Source organism: Rhinopithecus roxellana, chromosome 17 (genome assembly GCF_007565055.1).
Source record: "Rhinopithecus roxellana isolate Shanxi Qingling chromosome 17, ASM756505v1, whole genome shotgun sequence".
NCBI classification, from domain to species: domain Eukaryota; kingdom Metazoa; phylum Chordata; class Mammalia; order Primates; family Cercopithecidae; genus Rhinopithecus; species Rhinopithecus roxellana.
In genome coordinates this window covers 74,435,999-74,453,244 of record NC_044565.1, presented here as the reverse complement: position 1 = coordinate 74,453,244, position 17,246 = coordinate 74,435,999, and the positions used below count along the sequence as shown (strand labels likewise).

At 39.1% G+C, this 17,246-nt stretch overlaps 1 protein-coding gene across 11 annotated transcripts in view; it reads right to left on the bottom strand.

Annotated features, from left to right (window-relative positions):
• Nucleotides 1-17,246, bottom strand: part of BIRC6 (baculoviral IAP repeat containing 6) — a 255,673-nt gene that overhangs the window by 218,314 nt on the left and 20,113 nt on the right. For all 11 annotated transcript variants that reach the window (XR_004054254.1, XM_030920767.1, XM_030920772.1 and 8 more), the window contains exons 2-5: nt 15,826-16,007; nt 13,308-13,445; nt 4,280-4,473; nt 725-836 (exon numbers count right to left, since the gene is read on the bottom strand). Coding sequence is in view for 10 of the 11 variants with exons in the window: in XM_030920767.1 (XP_030776627.1) it covers nt 725-836; nt 4,280-4,473; nt 13,308-13,445; nt 15,826-16,007 (626 nt within the window). In the remaining variant the exon portion in view is untranslated. The remainder of the gene's footprint in view (nt 1-724; nt 837-4,279; nt 4,474-13,307; nt 13,446-15,825; nt 16,008-17,246) is intronic.

Genomic DNA, 17,246 nt, shown 5'->3' with positions numbered 1-17,246 from the left:
TCACTTGAGCAGGAATTTGAGACAAGTCTGGGCAACACCAGAAATCCTGTCTCTATAAAAAAAAAAATTAGGTTGGTGCAGAAGTTAGCCAGGCCCAGTGGCATACACCTGTAGTCTCAGCTACTCAGGGAAGCTGTGGTGGGCGGATTACCTGTACCTGGGAAGGCTGAGGCTGCAGTGAGTGGTGATAGTGCCACTGTACTCCAGCCTGGGCAACAGAGTGAGACCCTGTCTCAAAAACAAAAAATAAAAATAATTGCTTTTAAAAAAAGTTGTATCTAATCTGAAAGAAAATACTCAGTTGTTAATTGCTTAAACAATTTTTTCCTGGCCAGGCACGCCTGTAATCCCAGCACTTTGGGAGGCCAATGCAGGCAGATCACCTGAGGTCAGGAGTTTGAGACCAGCCTGGGCAACATGGTGAAACCCGATCTCTACTAAAAATACAAAACTTAGCCAGGTGTGATGGTGCACACCTGTAATCCCAGCTACTCAAGGAGGCTGAGGCACAAGAATCACTTGAACCTGACAGACGGAGGTTGCAGTGAGCTGACATTGTGGCACTGCAGTCCAGTCTGGGCAAACAAGCATACTTGCATACAAGCAAGCATGCAACCAAGTTGCATAAAGTAAGTTTCTGAACAAGTAAAACAAAAGCGATAACTTTGCTGAAGGCTACAAAGGCATACTGAGAAAAGTACTTTTCTACATTCTTTTTTTTTACCTGATGATAAAATCCAGCTTGAGCCATGGGATCTGGTTGTGCCCACCTATAGCCTACATGAGGCCATGAGGTAAATGTCTCCCGTCTGTTAGCTTCACTATACATCAGTGATCTAAAAGTAAACATACTTTATGTAATTCAAGTTAGGCATCAAATCACAGTGAAACTTCTATTTAACAATGCAGAAAATAATTTTACTGGGTTATCAACAAAAACTGCAAATGGTCTGATGATCAAGTTCAATATTTTACTTTAAACTAAAAATGATAATTTTTAGTAATTTCCCTTAAACAGAAAGGGAAGGAGAAAACCTGATTGGTGGCTGCAGCTGATAAACAATTCTAGGGGTATATTACATACGTTTTCATATTAAAATACATCAGCTCACCAAGACTCAAAGTATAACAGAAAGTACTAGAGTAATATATATATATATATATATATTTTTTTTTTTTTTTTTTTTTTTTTTTGAGACAGAGTCTTGCTCTGTCGCCCAGGTTGGAGTACAGTGGCGCGATCTCGGCTCATTGCAAGCTCCGCCTCCCGGGTTCACGCCATTCTCCTGCCTCAGCCTCCCGAGTAGCTGGGACTACAGGCGCCCGCCACCACGCCCGGCTAATTTTTTTTGTATTTTTCAGTAGAGACGGGGTTTCACCATGTTAGCCAGGATGGTCTCGATCTCCTGACCTCGTGATCCACCCACCTCGGCCTCCCAAAGTGCTGAGATTACAGGCGTGAGCCACTGCACCCGGCCCAGAGTAATTTTTTAAAGGACCATAGTAAACTTTAGAAGAGTCCAAAAGATTTTAAGTAAGAATCTTAAAAGAATTAAAATAATTTTAAGAAAGGATAAGCCAAGTTTATTAATCCTAACACAAAATTACAACTGATAACAAAGAAAAAGTGGTAAAGGTCATGACAAAGAGAACAGGAAAATACTCTTCTAAATTCTTCCCTTAAATTAGCACATGATTTTCTATAAAATTGCTAGTAACTTCAGGTTCACTTATAGTTGTATTCAGGTTTTTAAACAAATAGCTGTTGGGTTAGAAAAGCTTTCTCAGTTTCACGTTATATATGTCTTTAGGATCAGTCTTAGAACAGAAGACCTATCTCATTTCATTATACTACCCAACAAAACAGCAGTAGCATCCAATAGACCTAACTCAAATCTTCCATAGACCTAAGTTCATCAGAGCCTTCATAGGCTCCTAGATTCATTTTTAATGAAACAAACACCACAGTCTATATCAAAATTAATATTTTGGGACATTTTAACACCTCTAAAAATATTGAATATCCTATCTAATGGCTGCATTTCCTAAAATAGAACATTTACCACAGCTTGCACTGATTTCTTTAGAAACACTGCAACTGTTTGCAAAGAAAATAGTTCTGCAGAGCTGACTCTTTTATAATCTCAAAATAGGCATAGATCTCAGACAAGAAGCACTTGTTCTAATTACGTATTTTTCCTTTTTTCCCACCTCAGACACACCCCAAAGAATATTTAAATGACAGCCATAGGACATATCACCAGATAATCTGATTAAAAATGATAGTCTGCATTTTGCCCAAGAGATTACTCCTACAGAATATAAAAATTCTCCCCAATTGTTAATACAACTAATAAAAGTTATATATGTAACAACAAAATCACTTAACAAAAAGATGGCAAGTGATTAAGCAAAAATCAGTTTACCAAAAGATAAATTAATAAATATTGCTACTGAACTAGAAGAGCCATACTAAAAATAATAGAAGTTTAAAATGAATTCATTCAGTAGTGCCTTTGGTAACATCAGCACATACTATTTATAAATGTACTTCAGAAAGATGCTTAGGAAATTACAACTCACATCCAATGGAAATGTAAAAATATAAATACTACAGCTGGGCACAGTGGCTCATACCTGTAATCCCAGCACTCCGGGAGGCCAAGACGGGTAGCTCACCTTGAGGTCAGGAGTTCGAGACCAGCCTGGCCAACATGGTGAAACCCTGTCTCTACTAAAAATACAAAAAATTAGCCAGGCATGCCAGGTGCAGTGGCTCATGCCTGTAATCCCAGCACTTTGGGAGGCCAAGGCAGGCAGATCATGAGGTCAGGAGATCGACACCATCCTGGCTAACATGGCAAAACCCTGTCTCTACTAAAAATACACAAACTTAGCTGGGCATGGTGGCAGGCGCCTGTAGTCACAGCTACTCAGGAGGCTGAGGCAGGAGAACGGCGTGAACATGGGAGGCGGAGCTTGCAGTGAGCCGAGATCAGCCCCACTGTACTCCAGCCTGGGCGACAAAGCAAGACTCTGTCTCAAAACATAAAAAAAAAAGAAAATTTGGCCGGGCACAGTGGCTCATGCCTATAATCCCAGAACTTTGGGAGGCCAAGGCGAACAGATCACCTGAGGTAGGGAGTTCGAGACCAGCCTGACCATGGAGAAACCCTGTCTCTACTAAAAATACAAAATTAGCCAGGGCATGGTGGCACATGCCTGTAATCCCAGATACTAGGGAGGCTGAGGCAGGAGAATCACTTGAACTTGGGAGGCAGAGGTTGCAGTGAGCCGAAATCGTGCCATTGGACTCCAGCCTGGGCAACAAGAGGGAAACTCCATCTCAAAAAAAAAAAAAAAAAATTAGCCGGGCATGGTGGTGGACACTTATAATTCCAGCTACTCAAGAGGCTGAAGCAGGAGAATCTCTTGAACCTGGGAGGCGGAGGTTTCAGTGAACCGAGATCGCGCCATTACACTCCAGCCTGGGCAACAAGAGTGATACTCCGTCTCAAAAATAAATAAATAAATACTAAATGAGAAGGCAAACAAAAATCTAATCAAAATTGCTGGGTGCTATATTTCAGTATTGCATTTCTAAACCTCGGTACTTTTAGTAAGAATCTCAATGCCATTTCAAATAGCAAATCATTTAAGTTTTTAAATGAATGTGTTACTGGCTTTTTAATTAAACAAAATAAGCATTCAAAAAAACTCTAACAAAGAAAATGATGGTTTAGGTATGATTTTTGTAATACTGTTTAAATCTAGTGCAAGCAGCATAAAAAAATGTTAACTCAAAATTATTCCTATTATTTTTTAAACTTTTTTGTTTTTTTCATTGTAAAATGATAGCACTTTCCTTATACTCACCTTTGGGCATGATAAGTTAGGCAAAATTTATCTCAAAGGTCACAAAATGTCATCAATGGAAAAACAGTTATTATTCACTGAATAATTATAATAATTTTAATTTAACTAAAATATTTACTAAGCAAGTACTAAACTGGAATTTTCAAAACGTGGCTTTATAACCCCTTCAAATACCTTTAGTGTACTAAAAAATAGTGTTTAAAAATAGCAATTCAAGCAGTAGTTTACTTTAAATCTGGTTTTCAAATTCTAATTCATATTGAATTTTTTTTTATTTCAAAATTAGGCTAGAAATTCTGAAATTTTTGAAAATCATAACCAGATTTTCTAGTTATTCTTGTTTAATGCAAAAACTAATCAATTCTATCTCACTGCCACCTTTCTTTGTAAGCAAGCTTCATACCTGTCTACAGAACGGCCTGGCCCCACTCCGAGTTCTGGACGTGCACTAGGTAAGAGGTAAGACAATCTGTCCATCACTGAGGACGCCACAGGTAAGGCAGCAACATTTTGATTTATTTTCTTGAGTTCATTTACAATGGCACTGGCAATGGACTTCAACACATGATGAGGAAGATGAAATGTAACTGTGGCCCACTGAAAGAAAATGGGAGTATAAGCAAAGGAAAATGTACTCAACAGTTTTAACCAAAATCATAACTTAACCATTATCAAATAAAGAACTACTCACCAGTTTCAAGTCAGTTTTCTTCATTAGTTTATCATTTAAAGCAGAAACTTGCAGTTATAAAAAAATAATAAAATATCTTACAAGAGCCGAGATATGGAACCAATCTAAGTATCCATCAATAGGCGATTGGGTAAAGAAAATGTGCAGTAAAGGCCAGGTGCAGTGGCTCACGCCTGTAATCCCAACACTCTGGGAAGCTTAGGAGGAACTAGTTTTAGTGATCTGGTGATGCAGTTACTAATCATGTATTGTATATTTCTTTTTTTTCTTTTTTTTTTAGACGGAGTCTCACTCTGTCTCCAGGATGGAATAGTGAGGGGCAATCTCGGTTCACTGCAACCTCTGGCTCCTGGGTTCAAGTGATTCTCCTGCCTCAGCCTCCATGAGTAGCTGGGATTACAGGAGTGTGCCACCACACCCGGCTAATTTTTTTGTATTTTTAGTAGAGACGGGGTTTCACCAGGTTGGTCAGGCTGGTCTCGAACTCCTGACCTGATGATCTGCCTGCCTCGGCCTCCCAAAGTGCTAGGATTACAGGCATGAGCCACCGCCCCCTGGCCCATGTACTGTAAATTTCAAAATTGCTAAAAGAATAGTATATATTCTCACTATAAAGAAATGGTCAGTAGGTGAGTTGATAGATATGTTCATTAGCTTAATTTAATCTTTCTATAATATATACATATATTACAACATCACATTATACTCCATAAATAAATACAATTATTTGTCAATGAAAATTTTTTAATTTTTTAAATGAAACCTCAACTAACTACCCTGGAAAAGACAGTATAGAACCAGACAGTAACACACGTTCTTATATATCTATGTAATCACCAAAAATTAAGGACAACTAAAATCATCTGTCATTTTTCCTATTCATCCAGCACAATATTAAGCACAGAGTAGGCACTCAAATACCTCCATCCATAAGAATATATTTAGACAATTACCATTACTGGAGTATATGAGGATTTAGTTCAGCATAGCAAATGCATGTTTTTCTTGCTATTGTCACCATAATCCAGCAATAGCAACTAAAAACATGGCCTTATAGTCACACATCTGGATGCTGAGCCTAGCTTCGCCATCAACAATATTCAATAAATGTTAGCCATGATTATTTAATATTACAAAAATTACTGAAGTTAGACCACAAAAATGCTAAGTACTATTCTCCCAGAGAAATAAGTCCATAATGTAATTTCATCTTTATATCCTGTCCCCAGTTCACCCATGAATGATTGCTACTCTTGTTTAGTACACTCAAGGCAGACTAGTATATTATTATTTATCTATACAATACTGGAAAAACTTGTGGCCAAAAACATGACTTGAATTGCTAAAAAAAGAAAAAAAAAACAAAGAGGTAGAATAAAAACTTCTAGACCTAATTAATCTGTTCACAGATCACAGCTTTTTATTTAAAGGGAGGATGACACCCCTTGAGAAAGGATCCTATGATACCCCAACTATATACAGTACTGTAAATCATACTCCAAACCTTCCCTCAAAAAGACCTATGGGCATTCACTACAGTGACTGTGCATGGGGGAAAAGACCTTTCAGGCATTACAAAAAAGTGGCACTGAACTGACCTAAAACATCACTGTGGTCCACGTAAGAGGGCACGTAGGATGGTCAAGCGATTAATAAAGTTTTGGCCCAAAGCTGTCTCAGAGAGTTCTATGGGTCTGTAAATCCTTATTGTCTAATAGTTACTTCCCCAGTCCCTGAATGCATACTATAAAACAGGCAACTGAAAACAATCCCCAAATTAGCTCTCTGCTCTTCTCTGTGGACCAGTAATACAGAAAACACCAAGTATAAGTCCCTACAACTTTCCTTCTCTACAAAGATAATAAACTAAAGCAATGCTACATTCCTGAAGAAATTTTTTAGATTAATGCCACTGTGAAAGATTTGAGGCTGGGCATAGTGCCTTCATACCTACAGTCCTAGCAGTTTGTGAAACTGCAGATGGAGGTTCGTTTGAGCCTAAAAGCCTGAGACCATCCTGGTCAACACAGCAAGATCTCATCTCTGCTAAAAAACAAATAGCCAGGCGTAATGGCATGCACCTGTCATCCCAGCTACTCAGGAGGCTGAGGTGGGAAAATCACTTAAGCCCAGGAGGGCAAGGCTACAGTAAGCCAAAATCACACCACTGTACTCCAGCCTGAGTGAGAGAGAAAGACCCTGTCTTGGGAAGAAAGAAAAAGAGAGAGATAGAGACAGAGAGAAAGAGAGAGACTTAAAAGATACAAAGGTAACCAAATGACCTTGTCCCCTTTACTGGCCTGTTGCAAATGGATCTTGAAGAATGACTGTGGCTGGTAAACTATCAGGTGGTGACTTCAATTGCAGCTGATTTTCCAGATGCGGTATCTTTATTAAAGCAAATCAACAAATCCCCTGATATCTAGTAAGCAGTTACAGTTCTTTCCAATATGTTTCTATCTTTAGTTTTAAGGACTATCCAAAAAGTCCACTTTCACCTGGCAGGAACAATAATAAATCTTCCCAATCTTTCCCTAAGACCACATCTCACGTTCTAGAAATCCTGATCATCATAACATCCTGCAGATCAACATACTGGTCCACTACATCATGACAGCACACTGATTGGTCCAGATGAAGAGGAAACATCAAGGAAATTAAATGCCTTAGTAAGGTGCAAACTAGAGAACAAGAGTCTCCAGAAAAACTCAAGATTCTGTAGCCGTGGTTAAGTTTCAGAGGTCCAGAGGTCCGGTTAGGTCAGTTCCCTCCAAACTGAAAGACAAGTTGCTCCAACTTGTAACACCAACCACAGAAACAAAAGCCACAATACTTAGTGGGCCTACTTGGATTTGGGAGCCAATATCCAGCACACTTCAATGTGTGCTCTAATCCAAGTATCAAGAAATATATAAGGTTGCCAATTTTGAGTAAGGTGCAGAACAAGAAACTCTGCAACAAGACCAGACTGTACTGCAAGATACTCTGCTACTTTTACCTTAAGAGCACTTTCAATGACACTGACACTAGAAGTCCATGGCAAATAATGATGCTGTAAGGAGCCTGTGGCAACCTAACTGGGACAATCACACAGCAGAATACTAGGATCTTGGAGCAAAGCCATACTCTCTCATGCAAATGACCATTCTCCTTTTGACAAACAACTTCTAGTTTCTTACTAGTCCCAGATAGAGATTAATATCTATCTATGAAACTAATGTCTACGAATTCAGAGCTGTCCAGATGTTATCTGACACACCAACCATAATATTGAGCACAAGCAACAAGTATCCTTCATCAAGTGTTTTATAAGAGATCCGTCTTGACAAAGTCCAAAAGGAAAAACTGAATAAACAAGTGGCTCGGAATTCAATATCTACTCCCACTATAATGTCTCCTACTTGTTCTACATCAATAGCTTCATGGGGAACTCCTTATGATGAAATAATATGAGGGGAAAACACTCTTGGTCCTGATTTACAGATGGTTCTGCATGATATGCTGGTACTACCCCGAAGTGGATGGCTTCAGAATTACAGCCCCAATCACAAGGACAATGGTGACAGTAAATCTTCTCAATAGCTAGAACTTCAGTCAGTATATGTGAGTATTCTTGTATGGATTTAGTTGGCCAGAAGTAAAGATCCTCACTAATTAACGGAGAGTTGCTAATTTGTTAGCTAGATGGTCAGGCACTTGGAAGAAACAGGACTAGAAGACTAGCAGCAAGGAGGTCAAAAACAAAGGTCTATGAATAGAACTCCCAGAGGGCAAAAATATTTATGAAATATATCAATGCACACCAAAAGGCATCCATTTCAGAGGAAATGGGAGAAATTATACACATTATATACATGACAGTAAGCCTCTCTCCAAGGGCACTCCAGTGCTTGCTCAACGGACCTGTGTGCAAACTACTATGGCAAAAGATATGGAGGCTATGCACCGGCCCAAAAATGTAAACTTCCCTGTACAAATACTAACCAGGCTACAGCTGTTGCTGATTGCCTAATCCGTCAAACAGCAGTTAACAAAGTTGGGTGGCCAATATCATGCCACTTCCCAGGGGGAATAGCCAGCTATCTGATGGTAGGTTGATTATACGGGATTCCTAGTCATGGACTAGGCAGCAATTTGTCTTCAACATAACAAATATATATTCTAGGTATGCATTTACCTGTTCTGTCCATAGGCAGAAATAGTCCATTGCCTGTGGACTGACAGAATGTCATGGTATTGTAGAAAACTTTGCTTCTGATCAAGAAAAGTATTTCAAAGCAAAAAAAAAAAAAAAAATTTTCCCACTGGTCTTACTGTGCATTATCCTGATGAAGCTGGCCTGGCAGAAAAGCTCAGTGGTCTACTAAAGACTCATTTTCAACACTAACTGCAAGAGACATGCTGAAAGGTTATAGGGTTCTACCTTACAAGATAAAGCATATGCTCTGAATCAACCAAAAATGTATGACAGTTTCTCTAAGCATGCCCACTATTATATTTAACAAACCCATTCACAGATTTTTTTTTAAGCTTTCAGCTCTACAGGTCTTACTCCCAAGGGAGGAATGTTCCTGCAGGGGTACAACAACACTTCCATTGAAGTTGGTGTTGAGATTGCTACCCAGCAACTTTGAGGTCCTCTTGCCACTGAATAAATAGGCAAAGAAGTACGTTATTCTACTAGTTTGTATGACTGGAACTGACAAGGGGAAAACTGGATTGATGCTAAATAACAGAGGCAAGGGGAACTTATGCAGAACCCAGGAGATTCTCTAGGATGCCCCTTAATACTTCCAAGTTCAATAGTAAAGGTGAAGTAACAATTATAACTTAAAATACAGCTTGGTGGCTCACACCTGTAATCCCAGCACTTTGGGAGGCTGAGGCAGTGGATCACCTGAGGTCAGGAGTTCGAGACCAGACTGGCCAACATGGTGAAACCCCGTCTCTACTAAAAACACAAAAAATTAGCCAGGTGTGGTGGTGGGCGCCTATAACCCAGCTACTCGGGAGGCTGAGGCAGGAGAATGGCTTGAAACCAGGAGGCAGAGGTTGCAGTGAGCTGAGATCATGCCACTGCATTCCAGCCTGGGTGACAAAGTGAGACTCCATCTCAAAAAATAAAATAAAATAAAAACACAGCACCACGGAGGATTCAGATTCTTCAAGAGTAAAGATGGGTTGCTCCACTACGTAAAGAATCCTGACCAGCTGAGTTGCTGAATGATGATAGAGCTGGTAAGAAACAGGTAATAGAAAAAAAAAGAAATTATATATCTTCTTGACAATTATACATCCTCTTGACCAATATATCCTCTTGACCATTATAAACTGAGGACTAGGCTGGGCACAGTGGCTCACACCTATAATCCCACCACTTTGGGAGGCCAAGGTGGGCAGATCACAAGGTCAGGAGTTCAAGACCAGCCTGACCAATATGGTGAAACCCCATCTCTACTAAAAATACAAAAATTAGCCAGGTGTGGTGGCATGCGCCTATAATCCCAGCTACTCAGGAGGCTGAGGCAGGAGAACCACCTGAACCCAGCAGGCAGAGGTTGCAGTGAGCCGAGATCACACCACTGCACTCCAGCCTGGGTGACAGAGAGAGACTCTGTCTAAAAAACAAACAAAAAAATTAAATTAAAAAATTAAATAAACTGAGGACTAGGCCACGCGTGGTGGCTCATACCTGTAATCCCAGTATTTTGGGAGGCAAAGTTGGGTTGACCACGAGGTCAGGAGTTCAAGACCACCCTGACCAACATGGTCAAACCCCACGTCTATTAAAAATGCAAAAATTAGCCAGGGATGGTGGCACGCATCTGTAATCCCAGTTACTCAGGAGGCTGGGGCAGAAGAATTGCTTGAACCCACGAGACAGAAGTTGCAGTGAGCCAAGACTGTGCCACTGCACTCCAGCCTGGGCAACAGAGCAAGACCCTGTCTCCAAAAACAAAAATAAATTTTTTAAAAAGCATAACAGTTTTGTTACATGAAAGTTCAAATATATAAAGTATGAATGGAGATGCTAATTAGCCAACAGGGTAGACTGTGCCAGTTAATTAAACTGTTGTCTCTGAGTTCCAAATCTACCCTTTAATTATCTGCTCTATCAGGTTGGGGCTAGGATTCTGCATACTATATTTCCTCTTTTCAACCAGTTTCCTGGCTTTTAGGTTCTCCCAGCAGCAGCACAGGAAGGAAACTGGAAAGAAAGATGAAAGAAGAAAGACTTGCTCCTTCTTATTTACTGGCCACTGCCGTCAGCACTGTTTCAGCAAAGGACCTGACGCGGTAGTTGATTCTTCCAGTCTTCAGCATTTTGTTTTGGTTTGGTTGTTTTAGCATTCTGAGGTCCAGTTTCATAGATCTCCCTCAGAGGTACTACCAACAGTCAAGTAGCATCTCTCTTCAGAGATCTGAGTCCCAGTTTTGCAAGGTCCTCGTCCACGCTCCTGAGCTACCAACTGGGTAGCAGTTCCTAGTACCAGATCCACGGGGCCTATTCTCTAAGTTTCTAGGTTCTGATAACCCCTAATCTTTGTTCCTCCAGACCTAGGTGAAAACTGCTTCCTATAGTTATCTCTGTTATCTCAGGATTTCCTTTTCACTTTTCCAGTTTTCAAACACCAGTTAATTTCTTATAATATATTATCTCTGTTGAAATTCATAGTACAGTTTCTGTTTTCCTAAATAAAATGTCCCATCAATAAAGTAAGGTGTAATAAAATCATGATAAATCTACAAAAAAAACTCAATGCAAATATTAAGAAGAACACAGATGATCTCTGAGGGTATGAGAAGATATCCAAGATAAATTCTTGAGTGAAAAAAAGCAAGGTGGCCAGGCTCGGTAGCTCATGCCTGTAATCCCAGAGCTCTGGGAGGCCGAGGCAGGGGAATCACGACGTTAGGAGCTCGAGACAAGCCTGGCCAACATAGTGAAACTCCACTTCTACTAAAAATACAAAAATTAGCCAGGCATGGCAGCGTGTGCCTGTAATCCCAGCTACTCGGGAGGCTGAGGAAGAATAGCATGCACCCAGGAGGCGGAGGTTGCAGTGAACTGAGATCACACCACAGCACTCCAGCCTACGTTACAGAGCCAGACCCTGTCTCAAAACCAAAAAAAAAAAAAAAAAAAGAGCCAGGTGCAGTGGCTCACGCCTGTAATCCCAGCACTCTGGAGGCCGAGGCGGGCAGATCACCTGAGGTCAGGAGTTCGCGACCTGCCTGACCAACATGGTGAAACTCTGTCTCTGCTGAAAAATACAAAATTAGCCTGGCGTGGTAGCACACACCTGTAATCCTAGTTACTCAGGAGGCTGAGGCAGGAGAATCACTTGAACCCGGGAGGCAGAGGTTGCAGTGAATCGAGATGGCGCCATTGCACTGCAGCCTGGGAAACAAGAGTGAAACCCTGTCTCAAAGAAAAAATAGGCCGGGCGCGGTGGCTCAAGCCTGTAATCCCAGCACTTTGGAAGGCCGAGACAGGCGGATCTCGAGGTCAGGAGATCGAGACCATCTTGGCTAACACGGTGAAACCCTGTTTCTACTAAAAAAATACAAAAAAAAAAAAAAAAAACAACTAGCCGGGCAAGGTGGTGGGCGCCTGTAGTCCCAGCTACTCAGGAGGCTGAGGCAGGAGAATGGCGTGAACCCGGGAGGCGGAGCTTGCAGTGAGCTGAGATCCGGCCACTGCCGGCCACTGCCGCCACTTCACTCCAGCCTGGGCGACAGAGCGAGACTCCGTCTCAAAAAAAAAAAAAGAAAAAGAAAAAATAAAAGAAAAAAAGCAAGGTATATCACAACACAATATTAGTATATTTTAGTATAGTTACAACTGTACTTGAGAAGAATCTTTGTAAATGCCCAAGTTACTTATAGGAAAATGGCTTTTACCTTCTACCTTACACCCTTCAATATGGAAGTTTTATATGTAGTATAACTTAGAAAAGGTCTTAAAAGAAAAATATGGAGGGAATTAATAAAAATGTATCCAAGGATTTAATTGAAAGCACCCTCTCTCATATACATCCCAGTATGCCAAAAAATTTCAGAGAAAGCACAAAATGGCTCAATTTCCAAAGACACAGTCCATTCTTATCCAAGCATCCAAGCTCACAACCTAACAAGGAAGCTTCTTTCATCAGCCTCTTGACCAATCCAGGTCTATCAGGCACTAAGGAAGATTTAAGGAAGCATCAGAAAACACAATAAGCAAAATAGTCCCCACAAACTGAAATTAAGCTTCAACTAAAAAGTTTCAAAGTTTCAACTTTTTTTTTTTTTTGGCAAAAGAGTCTCACTCTATCCCCCCCGGCTGGAGTGCAGTGGCGCAATCTCTGCAATCTCGGCTCACTGCAACCTCAGCCTCCCGGGTTCAAGTGATTCTCATACCTCAGCCTCCAAGTAGCTGGGATTACAGGCGCCTGCCACCACGCCTGGCTAATTTTAGTATTTTTAGTAGAGACGGGGTTTCACCATGTTGGCCAGGCTGATCTCAAAACTCCTGACCTCAGGTGATGTGCCCACCTCGGCCTCCCAAAGTGCTGGGATTACAGGCGTAAGCCACCATGCCCGGCCAGTTTCAACTTTAAGATGAATTATAAGCACATTTTGCTTTTTAAAAGAAAAACCTAGAATTAGAACATTTCCAAAAGGAGAGGAAACAGCAAAAGAATGGAGGTGTCCATTGTAATATAACCCCAAAAGAGGCAGTCTATTAACTTCTTACCTTGGCAACTTTGTGGTTTGCTGCAGTCTCATGAGACGTATTTTTTAAACCATCTTTGAGCTGTGTGATGAACAAATCATAACCCTCCGTACTAGAAATATCTACCTTTTCTAAACATGCTGATAAGAGCTGCTGTGCCTAAAAAATAAAAAAAAATTAAAAAAAAAAAATTCAACACAAGAACAACAAAAAATTAAATTTAGATCCTCATTCAGATAATTTAATATGCAATGATTATGATAGGTACTATACTAAACTTACCTTTTAACAAATCTAATTAAACAATAATTTAAAAGGCTGTTATAAAATTGAATGAGATAAAGCAATGTATTCAGTGCAGCAGTACTACATGGTAAAGTTTAAATACAAAGTAGTTATTATAAACTAAATCAAGATAGAAAAATGGACAAGCTGAAACCATAAGCAAAAATAATACAGGAAAAGATCTGAAGAGACAAACTTAAAGTCCTCCAATGAGCTTTAAATACTCAAGTTATACAAAGTCATAATAGAGCACACTAAGTCAGCAAGTAATATGAAAAAGCCCTTTGCGTTGTTATCCACATATTCAATATGAACTTCTGTAATAAAGATATATGTTAATATAAGGTAAAGAGTATATCTACACTGAGCAAATCAAACCTAAGACCCCATACTTTAGGGAAGACAGTGACAAACTAATATGATGCAGTAAAGGAAGCCTGGAATGCTGGAAGATCTACAAACAATATTATCCTAACAACAGTTACAGCTGTGAGGAAAGTAAAAAGAGAAAAAAAAAAAGTAGATGTAACAGCAGACAAGGTGGAGGAAGGGATAGAAGTTAAAACACTCAGCATTTCACTGTAGTAGGAAAAACACTGACTTGAGAGTTAATAAGTGTTCAAGTATTTTATTGTAATTCTTTCTTTGTTAAACCTGAACATAGTTTGATAGTGTTTTTCGCTGCTGATTCTATATCTTGATATCAGCTGGTTTACATTCCTTAAATTAGGAGGAAAAATGTTCAATTTTTTCAAATGGTTTTTCAAAGTTTCTACCTGTTCAAATCAAGTAGAACTAATTAATTATCTATCCAAAGATTTTAGACATGCCTCCAGACCCAAATACTCTGATGAGAAAAAGATAGCTTCTCTGTTTGTGGAACTCAAACTTCCAGCAACATGCTTTCAATATTAACATATAATAGACTATGTTATATGACACTAAATGTAAAATCTAAATGGATATACTTTGTTGGACATACTTTTCTTATAACTTTCATAATAACTTAGCATGAACACAGAAGTAATATCTCACTTTATTAGAGAACACAACATAACCTTTTATGTTCTATTTAAGGTGATGTAAAATCTGGTAATTGTGAAAAATGTACTTTCAAACTGCAGGATATGAACCCACACAAAAAGAATTTAAGTTGGGCTAGACTTAAAAATTAAGAAAATTTAACACTACAGAAAAGTATATAGGGCTAAAACTTAAAACTCAAGTTATTGAAAGACATGATGCATAGCAAAAATTACTGGTTGTGTGGCCGGGCGCGGTGGCTCACGCCTGTAAGCCCAGCACTTTGGGAGGCCAAGGCAGGCGGATCAATTGCAGTGAGGAATTCAAGACCAGTCTGGCCAATAAGGTGAAACCCGTCTCTACTAAAAATACAAAAATTAGCTGGGTGTGGTGGCGCATGCCTGTAATCCCAGCTACTCGGGAGGCTGAGGCAAGAGAATTACTTGAACCCGGGATAAGAAGGTTGCAGTGAGCCAAGGTCGAGCCACTGTACTCCAGCCTGGGTGACAGAGCAAGACTCTGTCTCAAAGAAAAAAAAAAAAAAATACTGGTGTTTACCAGTGTGTACTCCTCTCTCATTTTAAAATATTTAAAACAAAAAGGAAAGAACCACCTTTTTCCCAGTCTCCCTCTCAGCTTGGTGTGGCCATGTGACTAAATTCTGTCTAATGGGGTAAACATGAGGTTATATGAGAGTATTTGAGTTGTGAAAGGCAGAAAGAGAACAAGAACAAATGAGTAGGAGAGGGGGCAGGGGGTTAAGGGACAGGGAAAAGGAAGGAGGGAAGAGTGAGATGCCACAGTGCTCTCCTCTAGCCTCCTGCCCTCTCTTTCCCTGTGACTGGGAAATAATGAGACCTAGAGCAGCTGTCTTAAAACTTCCAAGCTAACCCAAATGCTGAGGTTGGCAATGCTGGCCATACATTTAGCCCCGGACTGTTAATGGAAACAAGCTATCCTGTTTAAGCCATTGTTTTTTTGGGTCTCTGTTACAGCTGTTTAACCTGTGCTGATGCACCATTCACACCTAAAAACACCATTTCAACAAGAATTAATTATACAGAGAAAAGGTGAGTATTAATATTTAAATGAAGTTGTGGCCCATAATTAAATTGTTTTTATAGCAATACATACAATAACGTCCTTAAAGTTTGACTTAATTTCATTTAACATCTAATACGTCTAATATTACCTTAAGTAGAGGACCTCATTGATACTTATTTCAACTTACCTCTGTAACGGGTAATTCAAGCTGAACCACATCATCCTGCTTTGAAACTGGAGTTTGCAGAGCAGTGTCTAACAACAAGATTCCATTAAGGTCCTTCCTACATCCTACTGCATAATCATCCACAAATATAACTTTATCCACAGCAGAAATATACTGACATTTCACCTGTCCACCTGGTTTAGCTGTTAAAAGAACAAAAATTCAACACTTAAAGAGTTTCAGGCCAATGGTCTATTAAAAATAAATGTTTACATAGTGACTAAACACAATATATTATCCTGAATTGGATCTTAAACTGGAAAAAACTTCTCTGAAGAACATCATTGGGCCAACTGGATTAAATTCAAGTATGTACCATAAATTAAATAAAAGTATCAATGTGAAACTATCAAAATCTGACAACCAAATTGCTATTATAAAAGAACATCATTGTTCTGAGAAATAAACACAGAAACAGTATAGGGAAAATGAGCAAGATATATGCAACCAACTCTCAAGAAGAATAAAAATATGTATGTGTATATATATACATATAAGGGAATAATCAGCAAATGTAGTAAAATGTTTAAAACTAGTAGAGCTGGGTAAAGGGTATATAGGGAAGTTCTTTGTAACATACTATTCTCGCAATCTTTCTGTAAGTGCAAAATTAAAGTGTTCAAAACAAAACTTTTAAAAATGAATTATTGGATGTCATTTTTTACAAAACTCAATAAGCATAAAGACAGCATGGACAATTATTAGATACAGTAGTGCCCCTCCTTATCTGCAGTTTCACTTTGTGCAGTTTCAGTTACCCAGTCAATAGAAGTGCAAAAACAGGTAAGTACAGTACAATAAGATATTCTCAATCAAAGGTCCAAAAGTAGGTATAGTACAATAAGATATTCTGAGAGAGACCACATTCACATAACTTCTATTATATTATAATTGTTCTATTTTATTATTAGCTGTTAATCTCTCACTATGCCTACATTTTAAATTAAACTTTATTACGGGTATGCACAAGAAGAAAACCCAGCTAACCCTCGAACCATACAAGTTTGAACACCATGAGACCACTCATAAATTTTTTTCAATATATTGATTTGTGACAATTTAAAAAACATGCAGACAAAACATGTAGCCTAGAAATATCTAAAAAATTAAGAAAACAGTATGTCAGTGATGCATAAAATATATGTAGATATTAGTCTATTTTATCATTCACTGACATAAAATATACATAAATCTACTATAAAGTTAAAATTATCAAAACTTACACGAATAGTATATGGCACCAGTCAAGAAAAACGTAAACAAATGTAAAAAATACAGTATTAAATCATAACGACATAAAATTAACTGTAGCATACATTATAAAACTGTGATAATTTTGTTCCTATTGCAGTGAGTTCAAGTATTACGAGTATCCACCATGT